Raw genomic sequence first — 20922 nt, 5'->3', positions numbered from 1 at the left:
TATTTCCAATTAATTTTATTGCTCATGTTATTTACTTTGAAAAAGTCACGAGACAGACAGACAGATAATTCCATGCAACTCACTCTGTTGATGAAAATGAGATAGAATTGAAAGCTCCAGAACAACTATATGTGGCTGTCTGAGCTGGAGGTGAGATTATTTTTCTAACAACACACAGACAGCTGTTGATATCATTTTAAATTTACTTCAGTGTGAATCTGACATGAACAAGAGTCATAAAGACATAAATGTTCTGAAACGTTTATTGAAGTCAAATGTATTTCCACTAGAATAAAATCATTATTACCAGTAAAGTAATGGGGAGGCTGTTGATAAGCATGCAAATACTAATGTTCACGAGACTAGCGGTTTGCTCCAGATGTTGGGTGAGAAAGAAGCAGAGAAAATGATTGATCGTCAGTGCCCTCTGCTCTCTCTCCGTCCGTCTCTCAGTCTCAGCTGGGAAACTATTCACTAGCTTTGCTAACACATCAGGGCAGCAGAGAGTGATGAAAATGTCAGGGGTGGTGCGGTGAACTGAACCACAGCAAAGCTAAATAAATAACAGACGAAAAAGTGCTACAGACTCCATTCAAGACTGAGATGGAATAATCTAGATCTTAATAATCAGAGGTTGAAAAAATAACACAATTCAACAATAAGAGCTATAATAAGTGGATTGTCATAATAGTTTTTTTTTTACACTTCATATATCAATCTATAGATAGGATGGTGCTGGATTGATGGTAGCATTTCAAGCAATTTAATTTTCACATGTATCCCTTTTACTAAGACATAAAAAAGGCCAGAGGGTTGGGAGGGCCGATAGCTTCCACTGCTCTTCAAACATCACATTCATTCATTTCACACAGATTTCAGTCGTTCTCACCTTTCTCCTCTCAAACCTCAGGATGCTCTATAGACACTGTAGAAACACAGACGGGAGGGTTTGGACAAAACGTTGTCAGTGGCCTTACACATACACAGTAGGGTCAGAAAGGGGGGGAATAAGGGCGTAATGGTGTTCAGGAAGGGTTAGTGAGGGAAGGACAGGAATGCATATGGGGGTGTGTGTGCATGTGTGTGTTTTGGCAACAGGGCTGGTGCTTAAGCGGGCATGTAAGGTGGAGGTGGCTCCTTCTCTGGCATCTTCATTGCCATCTCGTAAGTGGGCAGGATGTACTGGAGGAGAAAGAAAAGAAAACATAAAGGACACTATAAATATTTATAACATAAAGATACATGAATAAGTGATGTTTCTGAGAACAGAAATGTAGATGCACACAGATCAAAAGGAGTGTGTGGGTGCAGATTAGGGCTGCATCTCACTATCATTTTTATTTTTGGTAAATCTGCTGATTAATTAATTGATTTATTGTTCGGTCTATGTAATGTTAGAAGACTCTGAATCAAACCTGGGCCAGTGCCGTGGACGCAGCTTACATGGGGTACATGCTCTGCCAGTCCCACCCTGTTAACCTAAATTTTGAGTTTGCAGCACGACAACAGGACTCTGTTTACTGTTAACATCAGTGTGTTCTTTTCCATCAGCAAGACTCAACTTTTTAATGTGCGAAAATGGTTTGGTTTTTAGCGAAAATCTGAAAATGATCCTCCTTAAATTGTGTTTTGGAATTTTTCTTAAAGTGTTTGGTGATAAATGTTTTACACTCTTTTGAAGAGACACTTTATGTAATGACTGACCTCGTTCTGCTTCTTAGGCCGTCAATGTGTGGACATCATGCCACCTGCTGGCTTAACGTTAGCATTACCAGGGTGTCTAGAGTGCCAGACACTTTTATTTAATGCTTTCTTAGACCTTTTCAAGATACTTTTATCTAACTTTGAACATCTTTGTGTCTTATTCAAACATCTCAAGAAAGTAGTATATATTGGTATGTTGTCTGGTGCAGAGGTAAGTTTTATTTAAGAAACTGGTTACTGAGTGTGAGCTAGGATAATCTACATTTAGCCTCACAAAGACCTCATATATTCAAATTTAAGACTATTTGATGACTTTAAAAGACTAAGATTCATTAAATTGAATTTTAAGACGTTTTAAGGACCTGCATATTTCTGCATCTGATAGACTCAAGTGTGTTTTTGTGACATCAGATACTATAAAATTCAGAATGGTCAACCAAAGTGCAGCTCAGGCAGCTTGCATACCTGGGGAGGGGTCTCAAAGGCCGGGTAGACGGCAATCTCTGGCATGTTCCTGTTGTTGATGTACTTGTAGCAGTTCCACACACAGTTGATCAGGTAAGCCTGGAATCAAAGGTTGCATTTATAATTTTATGGTTTTATCAGGCAGCATGACTCAATAACACTTTATATCCTTCAGCTCATTAAAACATAATGTCTCTTTTTCATTTAATACACCAGGAGAAATCATATTGGACAGACTATTTGTAAAAAGCGCTATGACAACAGTATTATTCATGTCTTACACTAACCCCTTTACTGAACCCACAGACAACATCAATCTTCTCACCACACCATATTAGATTTCTGTTTATATTAGCTTGATTTAGAAGGATATAAAACAAATCAACAAACACACAGAATAAACCAGATAATAATAGTGAATAAGCAATAGTTTTACCTTGAGGATGATGAGGAAGGCAAAGAAGACGAGCACAAAGAGCAGCAGGCAGCTGGAGTCCAGGGAGAGGAGGTTATCCTTGTACGGAAAATCCGGCTGAGGAAAACCAGAACAAACGTCAGATAATCAATAAGACCTTTTTATACTCATTCAGCTCACATCACCATCAACGCTACCACACTACCTAACCTAAAAAGATCATGAGCCTGCTGTAACAGCTATTTGTTAAAAAATATATCAGATCAAGTCATTTTCAAGTGTTTCTATTTAGTATTTTTAAAATACAGAAAAAAACATACACAAGACATAATGAATGCAATAACAGTTTTCCTAGTTACTCTGAGACTCTCACTTGACAGCATCATAGTCAGTAGCTCATTTGTTTTTACTGCACTTCTCTCCTCAGTGTCTATCAATGTGGATCATAGTCTAAAATGCAAACAAAGTCCTCTTGTAGGAGAAAACAACTAAATGATAATGAAACGGAAAAAATACCTTTATTTCCTTAAATAAAACTTGGTATTTTTGGGTTAAACAAACAGTTGGCTGGGTCCAAACCCTGAAGTTCGCCGACTCAGATGAGTTCATTGATTGGTCTTGCATCGTGACCCTAAACTGCAGTTTCTTGGTTGAAATGAAAAATGACCAAGAAGTGCCGCAGAGGACTAAAGATTAGTCAATCAGCACCATGGGCTGGAGTTACACCGCTGACAAACGATGACCCGGAAACAATGAGGGGCAAAAACAACAATGGCGAGTGCTATAGACTAGATAGACGCTGCTATAGAGGCTATATCTACATGTCTTCTCAATATCACCTGACATAGTAGTTTGTTTTACTCTGCTCCATTGTTAAAGCCCTGGCAAAACAAGTATGCTGGCGTGACTGCATCACTGTGGAATTAAAATGACATTAGATTCAGGCGGATACGCTGGCCTCTCATGATTGGTTAAGAGAAAATTGAATCCTCCTCGCCCACAGAAATCGGTTAGAGCGGTGAAACAAATTGATTATTTTGTCTGATATCACGCAACAAAATAGTAAGAATTAGAACAGAGAGGGTTATAAACACGATAATATGTTGTCTGTGCAGTCAGGATTCTCTGTTGTAAAATAAACATTGAGGAAATAGTGTGATTGGTTCATAACATCATCAGGATCAGACTGTGGACTGTGACTGGTTGTAACTGTTGGCACTGACCAGCTGGTCCAGGTAGTCCTTGATTCTGGGCAGGTACGTGAGAGAGCTGATGGCCACCAGGCAGCTCAGAGCAAAGTCGAACAGCTGGTAGCAGAAAAACGGGATGAGCCAGCCGTCGCGGTGCTGAGGAAAGCGATTGGAGGAGGAGAGAAAGTGATGGTATGAGCATACATCAGTTAGGCAGATCCTGTTTGAGGTCATCATGTACGAGGACCATGTTGCATTTTTTCAACCTTATCTGCACACAGATGCTTACATGTCTGTATCCAGCAGGTAGGCTCGACTGCCATCTACAAACTGTACAGCTGAAGAAGATTCACAGCCTGAGCAGCAACCAGAAAATCATAGTGTATTGTGTGTATTATCAGGTTTTTGGAGTATCCTGTTTATTTGTTTGAGCATTTAAACACCATATTCTGTTTATAAGAAAACCCAAACATACTAGCTTGAGTACCCTGAAAGATAACAGGATGTATACAGGGGATATTAATAAGCCCATTTCTCTGTGCTCATGAAGACACCACTTCTCTTATATGATCATGACCAGGAGGAGCCTCATATTTGGGTTATTTATGTCCATGTCATTTTTTTTAAAGTCTGTTCTAAATCTGATACTAACCTTGGTTTTAAAGGTCTAATTAGCGTTTTTCCTGGATTGAAAACATTTTTTCCTGCTGCTCAGGATGTGGCTGTATCATCAGATGTGGTTTGAGGTAAATGAAAAGAGCCTGCCTGCGGGGACCGGGAGTGCTGACGCTGAAACTGTGTGTATTAGCGTCTGTGCTGTAATAAATACAAAGCGAAGGTTGAAAAATCAGCAAAGCAGTCCTTTAACTGGGTCACTTTACAAGAATCTCTACAGGCATTCTGGGTGTTTTTCTATCAAAAGCACAATAAACTCCTTCACTCTACATTCCTACATTATGTAGCAAAATACTGAACGTCTTTTGTATATTATGATCATGGTTAACACATTTAGGGTTTTTCAATGCGAGACTAAAGCAACCGCGGCTCTGCACCACCACATTGTACAGGAAGAGGTTTCTACTACTGCTGTCTGGGACCATGTACTTGCACAGCTAAAGCAGAACGCCTGCACAGCCTGCACACATGTCATACTTTAACTACTGGCAGCTCAATGCAAGGCCACATTCAAAAGGCTATCAAACCTGTTAGTCTTGATGCCATCAGGCAGGCCTGTGAGGTAAAGATGACAGGCAGTGAGAACATAACAATGTGTGCTATACTCCCACTGCATCAGGATTCTTTCAAACATCCAGCTGAAGTAAAAAAAAAAAAGGGGGGGGGTGCTGTGGCATTTCCTGTTACGTCTTGCTTACCTCTCAACTCTGGTGCTATTATTATACAACTTGAAAGCGATGTTTTTTTTTTTTTATTTATGCCTGCACATTCTGGGATTACATATTTGCATAAGAGACCATGACAGAGCTTTACATCATGTGCATGCTGTCAAAAGAGAATTTAAAAAGGCAACATATTCAGTGTGCAGACTTACAGTAATGGCTCCGTACACCATCATGGCACTGATAGTGAGCATCAGCAGAGAGATGGCAAATCCAACACAGGCATTCTCTGCATGAGAAAACAATGAGAATAGGTAAACTGATCACTAAAAGAATTATTGCAATTTCAGTTCAGCTTTAATGTATACATCAGTGTGTGTGTGTGTGTGTGTGTGTGTGTGTGTGTGTGTGTGAATGTATATTCGCCTGCTCTCTTTGAAGCAGCAGTGATTTGCATACAGTCTAAGCAAGCAGTCTCAGGGCTCTTCTCTCTCCAGCTGTAACTCCTTTTTAATGGCCAGCTCTGGGGAGCGTTAAGCCTCTCCCTCCCGGCTGCATAGCGATGGTAAATACACAATGAAATTCAGCCTGGGATAATTAAAAGCCCTGCCTTTCATATCCTCTTTTCTCTCCATCACTCAGCCTCTCGCTTCCTCAAACTGTTCTGCCTGTTGCACTGGAGAGATGATGCTTGTTGTGAGGAAGCTGCTGCAGCGATGCGGTCCGCAGACACTTCTTTGTTGTTCAGGAGTTAAGCTCTGGTGTTATGTTTACCAAAAGGGCCTGATGGAAACACCACTTTCCTTGTGTGTTAAAAACTAAATTTTGATTATGGATCTTTGTCAAGTCTTAATAATTCCATGATTTGGATTTTGTCAGTGTGGTATTTTACCTGCATTTGGTTTTAAGGTATATGATTGTGGAGGGTCAGGTGTATTAAAGAAATTTTATTTTATATCAACTGTCCAAAAATGTGAGCAGCGCTAAAACACAGCCTTCATACAATCTCTCCTCTACTTTTCCTTCTCTATGGGTCATTTTTTCCCCTTGATTAAGCAGTGTTTGGTTTATAAAATGTCAGAAATTGTGCCTTTTTGTGTATTTGTATTTTTATAGGTAAACTAATGAGAGTTTCAATTTACAGTACTAACCAAGTGCCCCTTTCTCAAGGATAATTTATTTTTATCTTTTATTTTATTTATTTATGTTTACTCGTCACCATTTTGTATTTTTTTCTCTCTCTTTGATTTATTTACTTTTTGGGTGTCCGGGGAGGGTGGACTGTGTTCGCTTTGATGTTTGTGTGTATATTTACTGGAAAAAAAAGAAAGAAATTTTGCGTTTTTATGACGACAGTTTTCATAACACAAAGACATTCTGTTAATATTCACTTAAGATAATGAGAAGCAGAAAATTGAAGATTTGGAGAAGCTGCACCAGAGACCATTTCACATTTTGTTAACTATAATAAAAGACAAATACTCAGTTTAATTCAAACGAAAAGCCGGAGATCATTTCCACGTTATCTCTATATTAGTTAAATAACTTTTAAATGTGACCTGGAATAAAATGAGTGCAGCCTGATGAAGCTGCACTAATATGGTAACATTGCCTCTGCAGGCTGTGGACAACCTCCACTGCTCTGTGTGCTGGCATGTGCCTGCTGTGGGAAGGTCAACCCACCACGGTTGTTTCCCCTCCTCTCCAGCTGAGTCACCGTTTCAGAAAAATGAAGAGGCCCTCAACAAGCCAAATCAACAAAACAACCGCCAGCTAGAAAAGAAAAGGCACTCCGGTAGTCCCTGCCAGCCCGGCCCTGGCACATGTAACTACACACACCTTGGACGGATATGAATCCTTGAGGAATCACAAAGGAACGACACCAGTGCCACCACACCAACACATTTTTAGACAACGTGTACACAGCGCAGCACTGTTCTGATGTCTTTTCTTTTCTATGTTTTGCAGTCACCAGGGAGTTGTGCTCCCTGTGGAAGATGAATCACATGTTCAATCTCAGCGTAACAGCAGCTCATGTGTTAAAGAAAACAGCAGCGAGACACTGCTAAATACAGTGCAGAGAATATTCACTCAGCGATGTTTCAGTGGGCAAACCATTCTCACAAAACCATAACAGAATATGTCAGATGTGTAAATAAATATTTGATAAACTCAAGAAAATGCATTATGTTTATAATGCAGGCTGTTATCCCGGGCAGTGTATGTAGGTTAACTGCTTACCAGACATCCTGTCAGAGGCAAAGTAATGGTCGATGACCTCATACTGCAAGTCAATAGTGGGCACGTTCTCTGGGTGGGTCACAGCTACGGTCAGCAGGATGCCCATCAACAGGTTGACCACCTAAACAGCGAAGAGAGGAGATTTTATTTTTTTTAAAGAACTTGCAGTAATTTTGCATGTGTAACACAGTGACTTTTGGCCCCTGGGCCAAATCTGGCCCTTGATAGGGTGCCGGGCAGCCTGCCAACCATTCTCTAATTCACAATTAAAAATATATTGATTCACAGTAGATATTTTTTGTTTTGTACTTTGTACATGACATGACTTTGTAGATGAAACGCCAGAATACATAAAAAGCATAAAAATACAGCTTTTTGATTAAAAAAAAAAAGAGCCAGGTGAGGATTCCCCTGCACCATGACAGAGGTCATGGCTAAACATTGAATGTCCTTAAATCCTAGAAATGCCCCTGTAAACGCCTAACCTGTGTGGGGCCGCTACCACTGGATTTGCCTCTAGGCAATGAGTAAGGTCACCAATCGTCGAAAACAATTCAATTATTATATACTGAGAAATATTATAAATGTCTATTTATTAACTGGCCTCCTGTCACACTGCAAAAGTGCCCTTTGGGCAAAACAAGTTGGGTATCCCTGTATTAGCACAAAATCACTTATACTTAACACAGTGAACAACATTTTCTAAAAACAGTTAGGAGTGAGTTTTAGATCGAATTCTCCCCATACAGTGACACACTGGTTTCAGTTCATGCAAATATTGTGGGGAGGTCAACTTGTGGAAACATGGAGGAAATAGGGAACAGCAAAGTGAACAATTATCACCCTCTTCTGTCAAGAGGTACTTTAGCATCATGTGGGAATGTAGCCATGGAGAGAAACCATTTAAGGATTCAAGGACGCTCCAGCATGTAAGCCTCTGAGAGGAGTCACATTCACAAGACACAGCATGTGTTTGAAAAATAAAGTCCATAAGACAAACAAGCGATCTTAATTACTGTTAAAAGACACATTACACATGCTGGTATAAATAGAACTAATGGTTATCTGGGAGAAAGAAAACAAAAGTTATGTGCTAAGAAAAACAGTTGGCATTTACTCAAAATCTAAACTATTTCACTGAGAAACTAGCTTTGGAGAGGTGGAACTAGAAACTAATGAGCTGATTCAGGAACGTCCTTGACCAGACAAACATGTCAAGCTTTTCACCACCGTCAACATCTTATCTGCAACTTCTGCAAAGACTATCTATGTAGGACGAGTTGAACCGCTGCCACGTTTAGTGGGCAGGCTGCTTGTGTTTGACAGTTCGTGTATTCGACAAATTCAAGGAGGAAATATTTGAGAGAGCATAAAATAACCATTTCTGGTGAGATTTAATCTGGATAATTTAGATAAAGAGCAGATAATATTAATAATACAAGTCCAATTGGTACAGCCAGGTAAAAACATTTAGCACGCAGACAAGCCTAAAATGGTACCGAAAGACTTGTCGTATGAGGAAGCAATCTCACCCGTTTGACCATCAGGTATCATAATCAAAACTGTAATATTGTCTTTTAGCAATTGTGTTCTCTGGGTCGCAATTTTAGACGAAGTTCTTGTACACCATAAAGTCCTACAGGCTGGTGGAGCAAAAACTCTTGACTCTCTTAACAATGAAATCCGTGACCCTTCAGATTTTGTGACCCAGTACCTGACTCCCAATGGGCCTACCTGTGTAATAATATTTCCTTATAAAGTTCTAAGGACTGAAACTTTGTTAATAAAGTGAGTAGCCTACAAATGATGAACAGAGCAGGGTTCTGTTGTTATTCCCAGCAAAAGACCTTTTCACAGCAGATATTTTGAACTGGCAGAGTAGGAGAAGCAGGTGTTACTAATGACACCGACGATGGCTCTACTCCACTCAGGAGTCCCTGTGAAAGTGACAGTGAGCTTACACAAGCATACACAATACCAGAACCCTGAAATCAAAGCAGCTAATTCAGCCATTGTTTATTTCATGATTTACCTGAGCTCTTCTCTACTGTGACAAGTCAAAGTGTCTTCTGTGAAAAAGGCCTATTGTGTTTTACTTGCAACTTTTTTTGACACAGATGTAAAAGCTTAATGTTAGAGTATCATTAAAGCAACATGATTCATCATGATTGTAACTAAGGACTGACAGAATATCAGCCTGGCCGATTATTAGGGCTGATATTTGGCATTTTGCTGATTATCTGTAATGGGTTGTATTTAAATGATATCTGATAAAATTAATATAAAAGTGGAAAGAAAATGTAAGCATGGGAGGAACTTTTACTTTGGAAAAAAAGGAGCTATTTTTATTAACTTTTTATTTAAATTTATACTTGACTTTATAAAAACAGTAGCTGGAACTTGCTGAATGTAATGTTGAGAGTTTCAGTTTTGATTTGACATGTGCTAAAGGCATTTCAACAAAATTTTGTGTTGGAGTCTGTTATATTCAGAAAGATTTTCATTTTTATTTTTAATGTATTTTAGTCCCAAAAGTATCGTTCTCATTAACTACTAATAGTTGGCATCAGCCCTGAGAAACAACATCAGTCGCCCCCCAACTGTTATCAAAACAAAGTATAAAACATTACGGAAAAGATTAAATGTAAACTTTCCAGCAAACCAGAGTTTGAGCACACACTTGATACTATTTAACTGTTATAATTTGGCACATACCCACATTACAATCTTCTCAAAAATTCCCCACCAACTCTTTTTCCTGACCCCTGACTGTCACGTTGTGTGTGGTTGCTGTGTCAGGTTTTCGGTTTCCTTATGTTGCATCAGGTTTCAGAGTGTTAAATCACCACGAAAGCAGTGATTTCGTGGAATAGAGAAACACAGCTCATCTGCTTTAAACGTGTCACGTATTGTCCAGCCGGCAGGAAAAAAAATGCAACTAAAACCAGAAACATCTGTTAAGTGACGTGAAAAAACACGAGAGGGGATTAATTCAAGTGTGTGCTGAATGACCAAAATGTGCACAGTGCAATGAAAGCTAACGTTAGTCAACAGCTAACTACTTCAGCGTGGTTATAATTTACAGTTTCTTCAATCCAACTACAACTATAGTCATTTCTAAGATAATAACGCTGTTTAACGTGTGTTAAAGAGAGACAATCATGTTACTGTGGATTCATTCACAGTGTTGTGATCTGACAACCGTTAGCAAGTCAGCGGACTGTCGGCTAACTTGCGCTAACGTTAACTCAAAATGTCACATACTATAGCCATTTAGAGGCCGCGCAGGGGCTGGCAACTAACAATAACTCCCCATTTGTTGTGCTTGTGTCCGTTTGCTAACCGTATTCTCACGGCTGTGCGAGCTGTATCGACAGGAACACTGACCCGAAACGATAGCATGCTAATGCTAACGCTAGCGTTCTGTTAATGTCAATTCGCCATATAGCGGCTGTTTAAAAGTGGTCAAAATTAGCGCATAGCTGATGTTAAAGATGCAAAAAACGACATAAACACACTGCGGTTGACACTCATTATGCAAGCTGCTACTTTGGTGAACTTAACACAGTTGATAGGCAGCGCTCGCTAACATTAGCTTACTAGCCCCACATCAACCATTTTACGTACCATGCACCATGTTCCCAGGATGATGGTCCCCGTCCGGACGTGGCAACATCCGCAACACCTGGTGGTGTACAGTCTGTCTCGACTAGGTTTGAAATGATGCATGTCCTCCACGAGCGTGGGAAGAAACATCAGGAGAGCTGGTCGAGGACGAGATAAATCTTCTCAGCATCAACAGTCAGTCAACGGACACCGAGGAACGCCCACCTCTTCCACGACGACCTGCACGACACCGCGGATAAAAACAAACGCTCTGACGGGCAGGAAGAGGCGGGGACCGGTTAGCTCTGACTGACAGGAGTTTGAACCAATGGCCGTGAAGGAATTCCCAGCCTTCAGGCCATGTTGGAGATAAGTTAATTAGATTTTTTTCAATAAATAAAACATCTATGGGACTCATCTCAGCCAGATGAGGTGGCTCGGGCATCTGATTAGGATGCCTCCAGGACGCCTCCCTGGTGAGGTGTTCAGGGCACGTCCCACCGGTAGGAGGCCCCGGGGAAGACCCAGGACACGCTGGAGAGACAACTTCTCACAGCTGGCCTGGGAACGCCTCGGGGTCCCCCGGGAAGAGCTGGATGAAGTGGCCAGGGAGAGGGAAGTCTGGGTTTCCCTGCTTAGGCTGCTGCCCCCGCGACCCGACCCCGGATAAGCGGAAGAAAATGGATGGATGGATGGATGGATCTATGGGACTGTTCTTTATTTATCACAAGAGGAGGGTGGCTGGATGTGACTTTTCTTTTAACTCCCAAGACAAGGTACACTATATGACCAAAAGTATTGGGCCACACCTCTTAATCATTCAATTCAGGTGTTTTATTCAGTCCCATTGCCACAGGTGTATAAAAACTGGATGAATGGGCAAAAATTCCCACAGACACACTCCAAAATCTCGTGGAAAGCCTTCCCAGACTAGTGGAAGCTGTTACAGCTGCAAAGGGGAGAGCAACTCCACATTAATGTCAATGGATTTGGAATAGGATGTCATAAAAGCTCCTGTAAGTGTGATGATACTTCTGTCCATATAGTGTAGCTTTATTTGTGTGGCACATTTAATATAGATAGATAGATAGATAGATAGATAGATTGATAGATAGATAGACAGACTTTATTGTCCACTTCAATTGAAATTTGGCTTTGGCTTTGCTCAGACACAGCAAAGATACATAAAAAAAATAAAGCCATTTAAATTTTTATGCCCCTCCCCTAAGCCAAAATAAAAAACAGTGGGACATTTAGTTTGTAGTAATTTCATTATTTGTATTTTTAAAAAAAAGTTTTCTGCACTATGATGCTGCCAAATTGAAGCAAATTATAAGGCAGCTTTTCCATTACTGATCCGATCAATTAATTATCTTATTCATACATACATAATGTACAAAGAGTGGAAGAAGCAGTTGCTAGGTTAGATGGGGGCCCACCACTCATTACTGCCCTGGGGCCTCATGTAAATTAACACAGATATGGATAATACACTCTTTCCGCATGCCATCACTTATCAACACTTAAATAGCTATGTGATGTCAGAGCAATTCCTAGAAAACAGTATAAATTTACAAAACGCATTCATTTTGCTGCACTGCATTATAGTAGGCTATAACACACACCGTGCAATAGCATGTACATAATATCTTCTCATTGTCATAAGTTTAAACAGGCTATGTATATACTCTACATATATACTCATAAACATAAAACACATGGTGGATTAATGTTGTTATAAATCTCATTTATTAACAAATCTGAAATTTTTAAAAAAATAGCAAATGTCATTTTATGGCACATCTCAAGGAGATAACGTGTGCTACATTATAGCAGCCTATTATTATTACAGAATTATTGTTATTTACATTTAATACACACCCTCAAGTGAGTTTTCCCCAGATTCCTCATTCTTATCTCAGATCACATGAATAATTTCGCTAGTTCTAATGAGGGCTAACACTGAGGTTTCCCTACTTAACACGCTGTGGATCAAATATTTTTGGTACACCAATGCAGTAGACAGGATTCTATAAATATTGAGGTCATAAGTCCTAAAATATAGCTTATAAAGACCCCAGTACACCTAGGATCCAAATGCAAGAATAAATGTTGACATAGTGCATTTCTGCAAACCACAAATATGTTAATTTTGTATGTTTCACATGTGGCAGATTTGTTGAAACTTTCAATTTTTAATTTTAATGTGACAATGCCGTGTTCACATGTGGTTAGATTCAGGCACAAAAATCTATTACTTAGGGTAAGGAGAACAAGTTTTGGAATAAAATTCACAGTTTGATCATCACAAACATGGCTGGAAATGTTCTGTGTCGCTAAAAATACCCATTTCTGTTTTTTGGTCTTGAATAGTGATTGTTGTTGTCTGCTGCTTGGCAGCCTTCTCACCTAGGTCACACCATCTGACATCGCCTTCTGCTGATTAGAAACTCACTTCATATACATATAATCTGAATTACATCACTTCAAAATGTTGATATTATACATATGAAACATACAAAAGTAAGATATCCATGGTTTTTCAGAAACGTACAATGCCAACATTTAATTCTTGCAGGGTGTGACAAGGGGTGCTCACAGCAGACATTTTGACATAGTAAAGCACAGATGTCACTAATGACATTAACATGGCTCTGCTTTATCCAAGTGTCCCTGTGAGACATGACAATGAGCCAGCATGCACAATACCAGGAACCTGAAACTAAAGTACATGGAATTCAGCCATTGTTATTTATATTATTTACATCTGTGCTTTTCTTACTGTGACATGTCATCCATGGAAATGGGCTATCAAGCATTTTCTGTGGAAAACAGTTGTCATAAAGTGATTAGGTCTTTTTTTTTCAATTTAAATGCTACATATGTGCATGGAAGCAAATAAAGCTGCCCTTTAAAACAATACACATCAAAGTGTATCATACGTGGTTGATAATCACACACTGCATCTGTGACCATCTTCATTCAATCACACGTCATGAAGGATCATACACACCTGCTGAAGCCAGATATACATTTCAATTAAAAGTCAATTAAGTCTTTGATCATTATCTTTGCAGACTCCACCTGATTTCCACAAAAAAAATAAGGTTAAACAGTAACATACCCCACATCCCTTAAAATACAGAGGATGTGACCTGAGCGTTACCTACTACAGGCCTGTGTGCAACAAACCTCGACTAAAATCTTTTTGAAACAAGACAATTAAGACAATTCTTCATATTTTTTCAAACATATAAATAAATTATCAATGAACACCTGCAGATGCATTTACATAAAGTGCAAGAATAACGATCATTTCCAATGGACCCCGACCCTCCCCTCAAAAATATAAGAAAAGAATACATTTACAGAGGCTCCATGGTCCAGTCAATGCCTGGCCGCTTCAACTTAGGACAGTGGTTCCCAACGTAGTGGTCGCCAAAGCTTTAGGGGAGGTCAAGAGGCCTTCTTGATTTTAAGGGGTGTATGAAAATTTAACTCCAGGATTACTGCAAATCTGCAAAACAGATTTAAGACTTTTGAATGCCACTTAGATTTTGTTTAGAGCAGTTTTCTAATAATCAAAACTGAAGAAGAACAATTTTATTTTGCCCAAATATTTTCTGTCACATATCACTTTTGAAAAGAAAAGATTAGATGATCTATGCTAAATGTGGAACCCTGTGTATCTCATTTCAGCATTTCATTCACTTCAGTGAAGAAAACATTTAAATTGTTAGTTTTTAAAGTCAAGATTTTTTAAAGATAGAATTTTTTTTTAAAAAAGAGCTCGTAGATAATATGTACACAAGCTGCTGTACATTCACAGAGCACTCACTATCTGCTATTCACTCATCCTGCGTTAGAAAAGTATGCAGTTACAACAACCAAAGATCTTGTAGAGCAATGGCTAAGCATTGGGGAAAAGTAGTCACTGAATTTGTCAAAACAAATAAGCCTATTAAGAGTGTATGCTTGACCGGGAATTGAATTAAGAATTTAAAAAAATCCTAAAAATATATCAGGATTTCAATATTCTGATCATCATCCAAATTGTTCATTTTAAACAAACTTCCTTCCAAACTTCCTGTCATCTTGTTCACTATTTGTGTTAATTATACACTTTATCAGCTATTCTGCACTGTTATTGTAATGCAGTTGATATATTTGGATATATCCATAAAATATGTCACTCAGTCAGGGGTCATAAATTTACTCAATGATAAATAAATGGGTCCCTTGAGGAAAAAGGTTAGGAACCACTGCCTTGAAACCAAAGCACCAGTTTTAAAGTTTTAAGTCACACAACAACCTCTTCCCTGTTGGCTCTGTGATAATCTCAGTCTGAAGCCTTCTGGTGGCCGAGAGTGTATCCTCCATTATCTTTCTTCTGCCATGTGTAGATTAACAGTGCTGCCAGTGTAGCTGCAAGAACCGCTCCTGTTACGCCTCCTGCAATAACACCTGTCAACACAGATGACTGAGTTAGAACACAAACACACCGTGAATCGCTCTGTCATACTCAGTGCACCGCGCTGATACAGTACCAGCAATGATTTCTTTGCTTTCCAGTAAACTCTTGCTGTTTGCCATAACAATAAATCCTGATCCATTGTCTCCATGCGTACTGTCAAAGTTCAGGACTGAAGAACCCTGAAGACAAAAGTAGAAACAGTTGCACAACTTCATTTCCTGCTCTTTCATCTGCATTATGAGTAAAAGAAGTGGTGAGACTCATGAAAGCAGCCGCACATGGAAAGTATTCTTATTTTCTCCTCCTGTGTTTGCTGGAAAAACTGTGACATCTTTGGTGTTGGGGTGATCCTTGGTATGTTTCGTTTCACCTGGTGACACAAAGAGCATGACATATTTTATGTGGTTTGCGAAATAAAAGTGACATGAACAACAGAGGTTGATTATACCCATTTTGTAGTCTTTGTGTGTGGTGCTTAGCAGAGGTGGGATCCAGTCATTGCTTTGCAAGTCACAGGTCTGAGGTCTTTGCATTCATGTCCTAAGTCCTACATGTTGTATCAAGTGCCAAACAAGTCGTGATGCCCGCTTCCCAAACGTAATGCCATTCTAACAACAGGGTAATAACATAAGCTGAGCATTAACTCGCTTTGTTAATATTAACTTTGACTTAGGGAGTGTTTATTATGTGTGAGAGGGGAGGGGGTGGTGCAAAAATTGCTGAATTTTGTATTAATTTTGAATATCATCAGAGGCCCAAAACCAACAAGTTGGTTTTAGAAGCATTTTTTCTTAAAACATGAAATGCTGGTTATTCATGGTGGGAGTGGAGGGAGTTTCATGCATTTTACTCCAGTCACGCAGGGAGGGTCATGATATTAAAAAAAAAAACAATGTCACATAGCAGCCACCCCTTACTCTGATGAAGTACAGCCCCTTACTGTTCTTGTGCAACTTAAAATGCCAAACAAAGTTGGAAATTGTTGCATCTTCATTAATGATTTGAAACCCCCACCTCTTTAATACTGCAAAAACATTTTATTGTTGTTGTCGTTGTTGTTGACCACTGCTTAGTTTTTTATGTGAACAGAGTTATCCTTTGTATAAATTTTCCAACTGGCACTCAGTAACATGACATTAGTTCTTCATGGTCCTCTTCTGAAACTTGTTTGGATACTGTCAGACGAGTTCAAACAAAGTGGATTTTGGAGAATTATGGTAACTTTAAACTTACTGTCAAAGAAAAGCAACAGCATTACCTGATATAGGGCATGAGGGGAAATGACATGATCTATAACACACTTTATAAATAACATACTTTTTAAGTCTTTGGGGCTTTGGGGAAGGTATCAAATATTTTCAAGTCAAAAAAATCAAGTTCAAGTCATGAGTCATTGATTTTAAAGTCAGGATGCATGTCCTTTTTTTTGTCTATTTAAATCTAAAGTCATCAAATTTGTAACTCAAGGCCATACCTCTGGTGCTCAGCATTACCTTGTTCTGACCAACCCCCAGAGCCAGAGCCCTCCAAGTCATATCCTGATCCCTCCAAGTCCTCAGGAAGGGAAATAAATGAATTTTATGGAGAAAAAGAGAAGAGGATATTTAAAATACTGTTTCCTGTCTTATTGTCAAACATATAAAAACAGAAAAAAGGTTAATAAAGCCTATAAATGTACTTCTCTAAGTAGGACAACAAGGAAATGAATCATGTCACGGATACCAAGTCCCAGTGACGTAAAACAATCTCAAAAGCACACTGTAGTTGACAAACCCAATCACCAATAAAGTTTAATGAGTAGAGAATACAGCTTTAATTAAATGGTAAAGTCACTCTACCATTTTGACAAAGCAGTAAAAGAACATAATCTTTTGTTTGTTTCTTTTGTTATGGTGCCAGTGCATGTAAAAGGTCAATATGATGATGAAAAGCTCTTACAAACATTTCGTTTTAAGTAACTGATCCTTTATAATAATATCTTTTTAAACAGGAGGCATATATATGAAAATGAATGGATAATCTCATTCATGTGGACTAACTGGCCTGTATCTACTGTAACCAATATACATTACTTAAAGCATAGTTAGTAGAAAAACTACAAATGTTTTGCAGTTTTATTGCCTGCAGCAGGGATTAAGTGATACTTATGTTGGGTGGGGACTGGTGGAGGAATAAAAAGGGTTTGTACTGCTGATGACTCAAACCTACAGGCTCAGTGAGCATAAAACTATTTGAACAGTCATATTGCGAAAACCCTGACAGCAGTCAAAATGTCCCTTCCTGGAAACATTTATCAGGCAGCAATAATGCTTAAAGAGATGCAGTAAACTTTGTGTTTAACTTAACTCTGATCCTGAAAGACAAGTTCAAAGTTCTGGATTTAACAGGTGCAGCAGCAAAGTGTGGAGCAATCTCACACACAAGCTTGTTACCAAATATAACATAGTTCCTATTTTTCTTTTGTGAGAAATGCCTCTTATTGGTTTGTGTTTCACAGCAGACATTTTGACCTGTCAGAAAGCACAAGTGTTACTAATGACACTAACAATGGTGTTGTGGTAATGAGAGCAAGCCAACATGCAGATACGAATGGAATTCAGTCATCATTCATTTTATTTCTAACATCTTTTCTTGCAGCTACAAGTAGAAATGTTCCTGGTGAAAAAGTCTTATATAATGTTGGCAAAGTAGTTCCACCTCGATCAGCCACATTATAATAGTGCTCACACATTAAAAACTCAACATACAATAATTTAAATTCACGACATGGCAATAAAACATGCACACGGGTGCTTTTTCTTTCTTTTTTTTCTTTTTTTTTTTGCATAATGGATAGTTTTTGTTTTTGATAATTTAAGTGCAATTATGTCCTTTTAAGATTTTGGATGATGAACTTTGTTACTGAGTATTTTTTATAATTACGGTGCTACTTTTTTATTTTTACATTTATTTATTCTATTTTTTTATTATTATTATTATTTATTTTACCTATATATTTTTTAACTTTTTATCTTAAGCACTTTTTCCATCTTTGGAAATATTGTACTTTTGACTTTACATTTTAGTAGTTTTGACAGTAAGGTTACAGCAGTATACTACTTTCAAACTATAAATTTGAATGCAGTACTTTTTTTACGGAATATATTGGACTTTGTACATTTTATACTTTGCTGTTTCTATTTTGAATACTGTTACCATTGCCAATAGGGCTATAATAAAAAATATTTAATGGGTGGAAATATCTGAAACATAGATATGCAAAGAGTTTTCTGCGCTATAAATATAAATAATTCCTACTTAACACCCCGAAAGCCATGTGGCACTAGGTGTGAAATCCACAAAATGGGAAATGTGATGTTCTCTGCTGAAACACTGGCTTTGATGATTAATAACAATAATAAACAGTAATAAAATAATCCCTGTGACAACAACTAACATGATTTTGCGTAAAATAAACTCGTAAAAACAAAAACACCTTCATACAGTGATACAGTCTAACCACTGTCTTCAGGAAGTGAGAAAGGTGAGCACGAGACTGACGTAACGTCTGCTGGTAAAAATGTGTCTAACAGGCTGAAAACGACTTACCCACGCAATGATAGGATGTATTGATCCCGAAATTAAAAGTAAAAAGACTGTCAAATGTATCCTCATGTTTCGGTGGAGCTGGTGTTCAGATTATTTTGTCCTCTTCCTCCTCTCAGGTCCTCCGCAGGTATTTTGATTGAAGCTCCAGCCTCAGCCGAGCTGAAATCCCGCCCACCAATAAAACACGCTCAGATGTGAACTTTAGATGCTACTAGATGAAGGTATATAAATATTATATATATATAATATAATCTTTATTTACAATTTATGGTTTACACAGGGAACCTGAACATAACTCTCTTTTATTATTTTCCTTAAGACAAACAAAAAAACACCTTTCATCCATGTATAGAAAGTCTATATCAGCAATAGAAAAAACAACTGTCATACAGGAAAAAAAAGCTCTATGAAGCAGAGGATCCAAATAGTTGGTTCTCAGCTGGAACCAAAAAATAGTGCGACCAGAAGAGTGAACAATGAAGATGTCAGTTGGTGATGGAGTAGGCAACAATAGAGACATTAAGTAAGAAATCATCAGAAAAAAAGAGCACTCAGTGATCTAGTACGTGTTTTTTTTTTTTGAAAAAACAAATATCTAATAACAATACAAAAATGTGAGGTTATCAATGCAATCAGTCACTTTCTATTGTGCACTGTGCTACGCCCTGAGTTGATGATACATACTTGATTACAATGGTTCTGTACAAAAAATTTGGAAATGTAGATTTGTTCACCAGATAACACCAAAGTTCAGAGAATACTGAACAGAACTGGTTCAAGAACCAGAGATAATTTGATGGAAAAGGGTTTCAGTAACATTATGTCAGCTGTTCATGGTTCTCACCTGCATCTTGATCAGATCAGTTCAAACAAAGTGAACCATCTGAGGAATTAAGTGTCTGCTTGCTGGGGATGACGTGTTAACTTTAGCCGATTCAGGGAATGAAGGGAAATGAACTGATTTGTGGCACACAAAACACACGCTTTTTAATCTTTGTGTTTGTGTGAAGGTATCAAGGCTTTCTAGTCAAAAGGTTCAAGTCCAGGGTGGAGTCACGAGTCACTTGTGGTATAGTCCAAGTCTATTTCCAAGTCTTCTTTTATTTTGTTGCGTATAAAAAGTCATTTTGTGACTCAAATCAGTCTCATGTCCAAGTCATGAGAGTCCACACCTCTACTTTTAAAATTAAGGCATTCCAAAATTCAGAGTGCCAAAACATCAGTATTAAAATGATTTGTGTTGAGTGTTTTTTAGTTTGACACTTTTTACTCCCTTGTATAATGTGCTTGTGTGTTAACATCTGAAGAGCCATGATATGCACTCTACATACTACAGTACACATCACAATAAAATATTAAAAATGGAGATTAAATTGGGCTCTATGTGGCCCATGAAGTAAAATGAGTCTGACACCCCTGATTTAGGTGAGTAGAAGTACAATTTAGGTGAGTAGAAGTTCAAAGATGTAGATCAGGTATGTCTAAAGTCTGGCCTCGGGGCCAATCGTGGCCCGCAGACCAATTTTAAACAGCCATCGGCTTGTAGTTAAAAATACACTTTATGTGGCCCATCAAACAATATTTGTAAATCAAACAAGATCACTTTGCATTTTTTCCATTTACGTCACGATGGAAGGACGATCACAGTTTGTAGACATGCACTGAGCTGGAACTACGCAGGTAGAACTAATGTGTTTTAAACAGAGGGTGAAAAAACAAACAGTTACCTCACCACAGACGTTTCCTGTTAGGTAGCAGCCATACACACAGCAGAGTAGGGGTGTATGAAAATGTTGATACTTCAATACTGCAATTTTATTCTCAAAGACAGTTTTGATTTTTAATTACTGGTATTCATGCAAACTGACCCCTTCCATTCCAGCGTAACAACATGAATATAAT

General features: G+C 38.4%; 2 protein-coding genes across 3 annotated transcripts; both read right to left on the bottom strand.

Annotated features, from left to right (window-relative positions):
* Positions 1-249: 249 nt before the first annotated feature.
* laptm4a (lysosomal protein transmembrane 4 alpha) lies at positions 250-11225 on the bottom strand. The gene is made up of 7 exons (XM_042503312.2): positions 10980-11225; positions 7353-7473; positions 5324-5400; positions 3808-3930; positions 2606-2701; positions 2170-2268; positions 250-1182 (listed from the first exon to the last, which is right to left on the bottom strand). The coding sequence occupies exons 1-7, from the start codon at positions 11106-11108 to the stop codon at positions 1108-1110; spliced, it is 720 nt and encodes a 239-aa protein (XP_042359246.1). The 5' UTR covers positions 11109-11225; the 3' UTR covers positions 250-1107.
* A 1459-nt stretch (positions 11226-12684) lies between these two features.
* Positions 12685-19170, bottom strand: LOC121955380 (uncharacterized). Of its 2 annotated transcripts, XM_088089644.1 has the most exons (6): positions 19021-19170; positions 16926-16986; positions 15711-15802; positions 15506-15611; positions 15271-15422; positions 12685-14475 (listed from the first exon to the last, which is right to left on the bottom strand). In XM_088089644.1, the coding sequence occupies exons 1-5, from the start codon at positions 19084-19086 to the stop codon at positions 15298-15300; spliced, it is 450 nt and encodes a 149-aa protein (XP_087945770.1). In that variant the 5' UTR covers positions 19087-19170; the 3' UTR covers positions 12685-14475; positions 15271-15297. The 2 variants fall into 2 exon arrangements, with proteins under 2 accessions (XP_087945770.1, XP_042359247.1); XM_042503313.2 differs by having other exon boundaries at positions 12685-15422.
* Between the last annotated feature and the right edge of the window lie 1752 nt (positions 19171-20922).

This window comes from Plectropomus leopardus, chromosome 16 (genome assembly GCF_026936395.1).
Source record: "Plectropomus leopardus strain MGB_pleo_1.0 chromosome 16, ASM2693639v1, whole genome shotgun sequence".
Classification (NCBI taxonomy): Eukaryota; Metazoa; Chordata; class Actinopteri; order Perciformes; family Serranidae; genus Plectropomus; species Plectropomus leopardus.
Note: the sequence above shows the minus strand (reverse complement) of the source record. Positions and strands in the feature narration are given on the sequence as shown.

Excerpts from the sequence above, each read along its gene's own strand:
- laptm4a (XM_042503312.2), bottom strand. The coding sequence starts at position 11,108 with ATGTTTCTTCCCACGCTCGTGGAGGACATGCATCATTTCAAACCTAGT. Across the intron at positions 5,401-7,352 it reads TGCCTCTGACAGGATGTCTG|AGAATGCCTGTGTTGGATTT; the intron begins GTAAGCAGTTAA and ends TTTCTCATGCAG. Across the intron at positions 1,183-2,169 it reads CCTTTGAGACCCCTCCCCAG|TACATCCTGCCCACTTACGA; the intron begins GTATGCAAGCTG and ends TTTCTCCTCCAG.
- LOC121955380 (XM_042503313.2), bottom strand. The coding sequence starts at position 19,086 with ATGAGGATACATTTGACAGTCTTTTTACTTTTAATTTCGGGATCAATA. Across the intron at positions 15,803-16,925 it reads TGGGGGTTGGTCAGAACAAG|GTGAAACGAAACATACCAAG; the intron begins GTAATGCTGAGC and ends TTGTGTCACCAG. Across the intron at positions 15,612-15,710 it reads AAAATAAGAATACTTTCCAT|GGTTCTTCAGTCCTGAACTT; the intron begins GTGCGGCTGCTT and ends TTTTGTCTTCAG.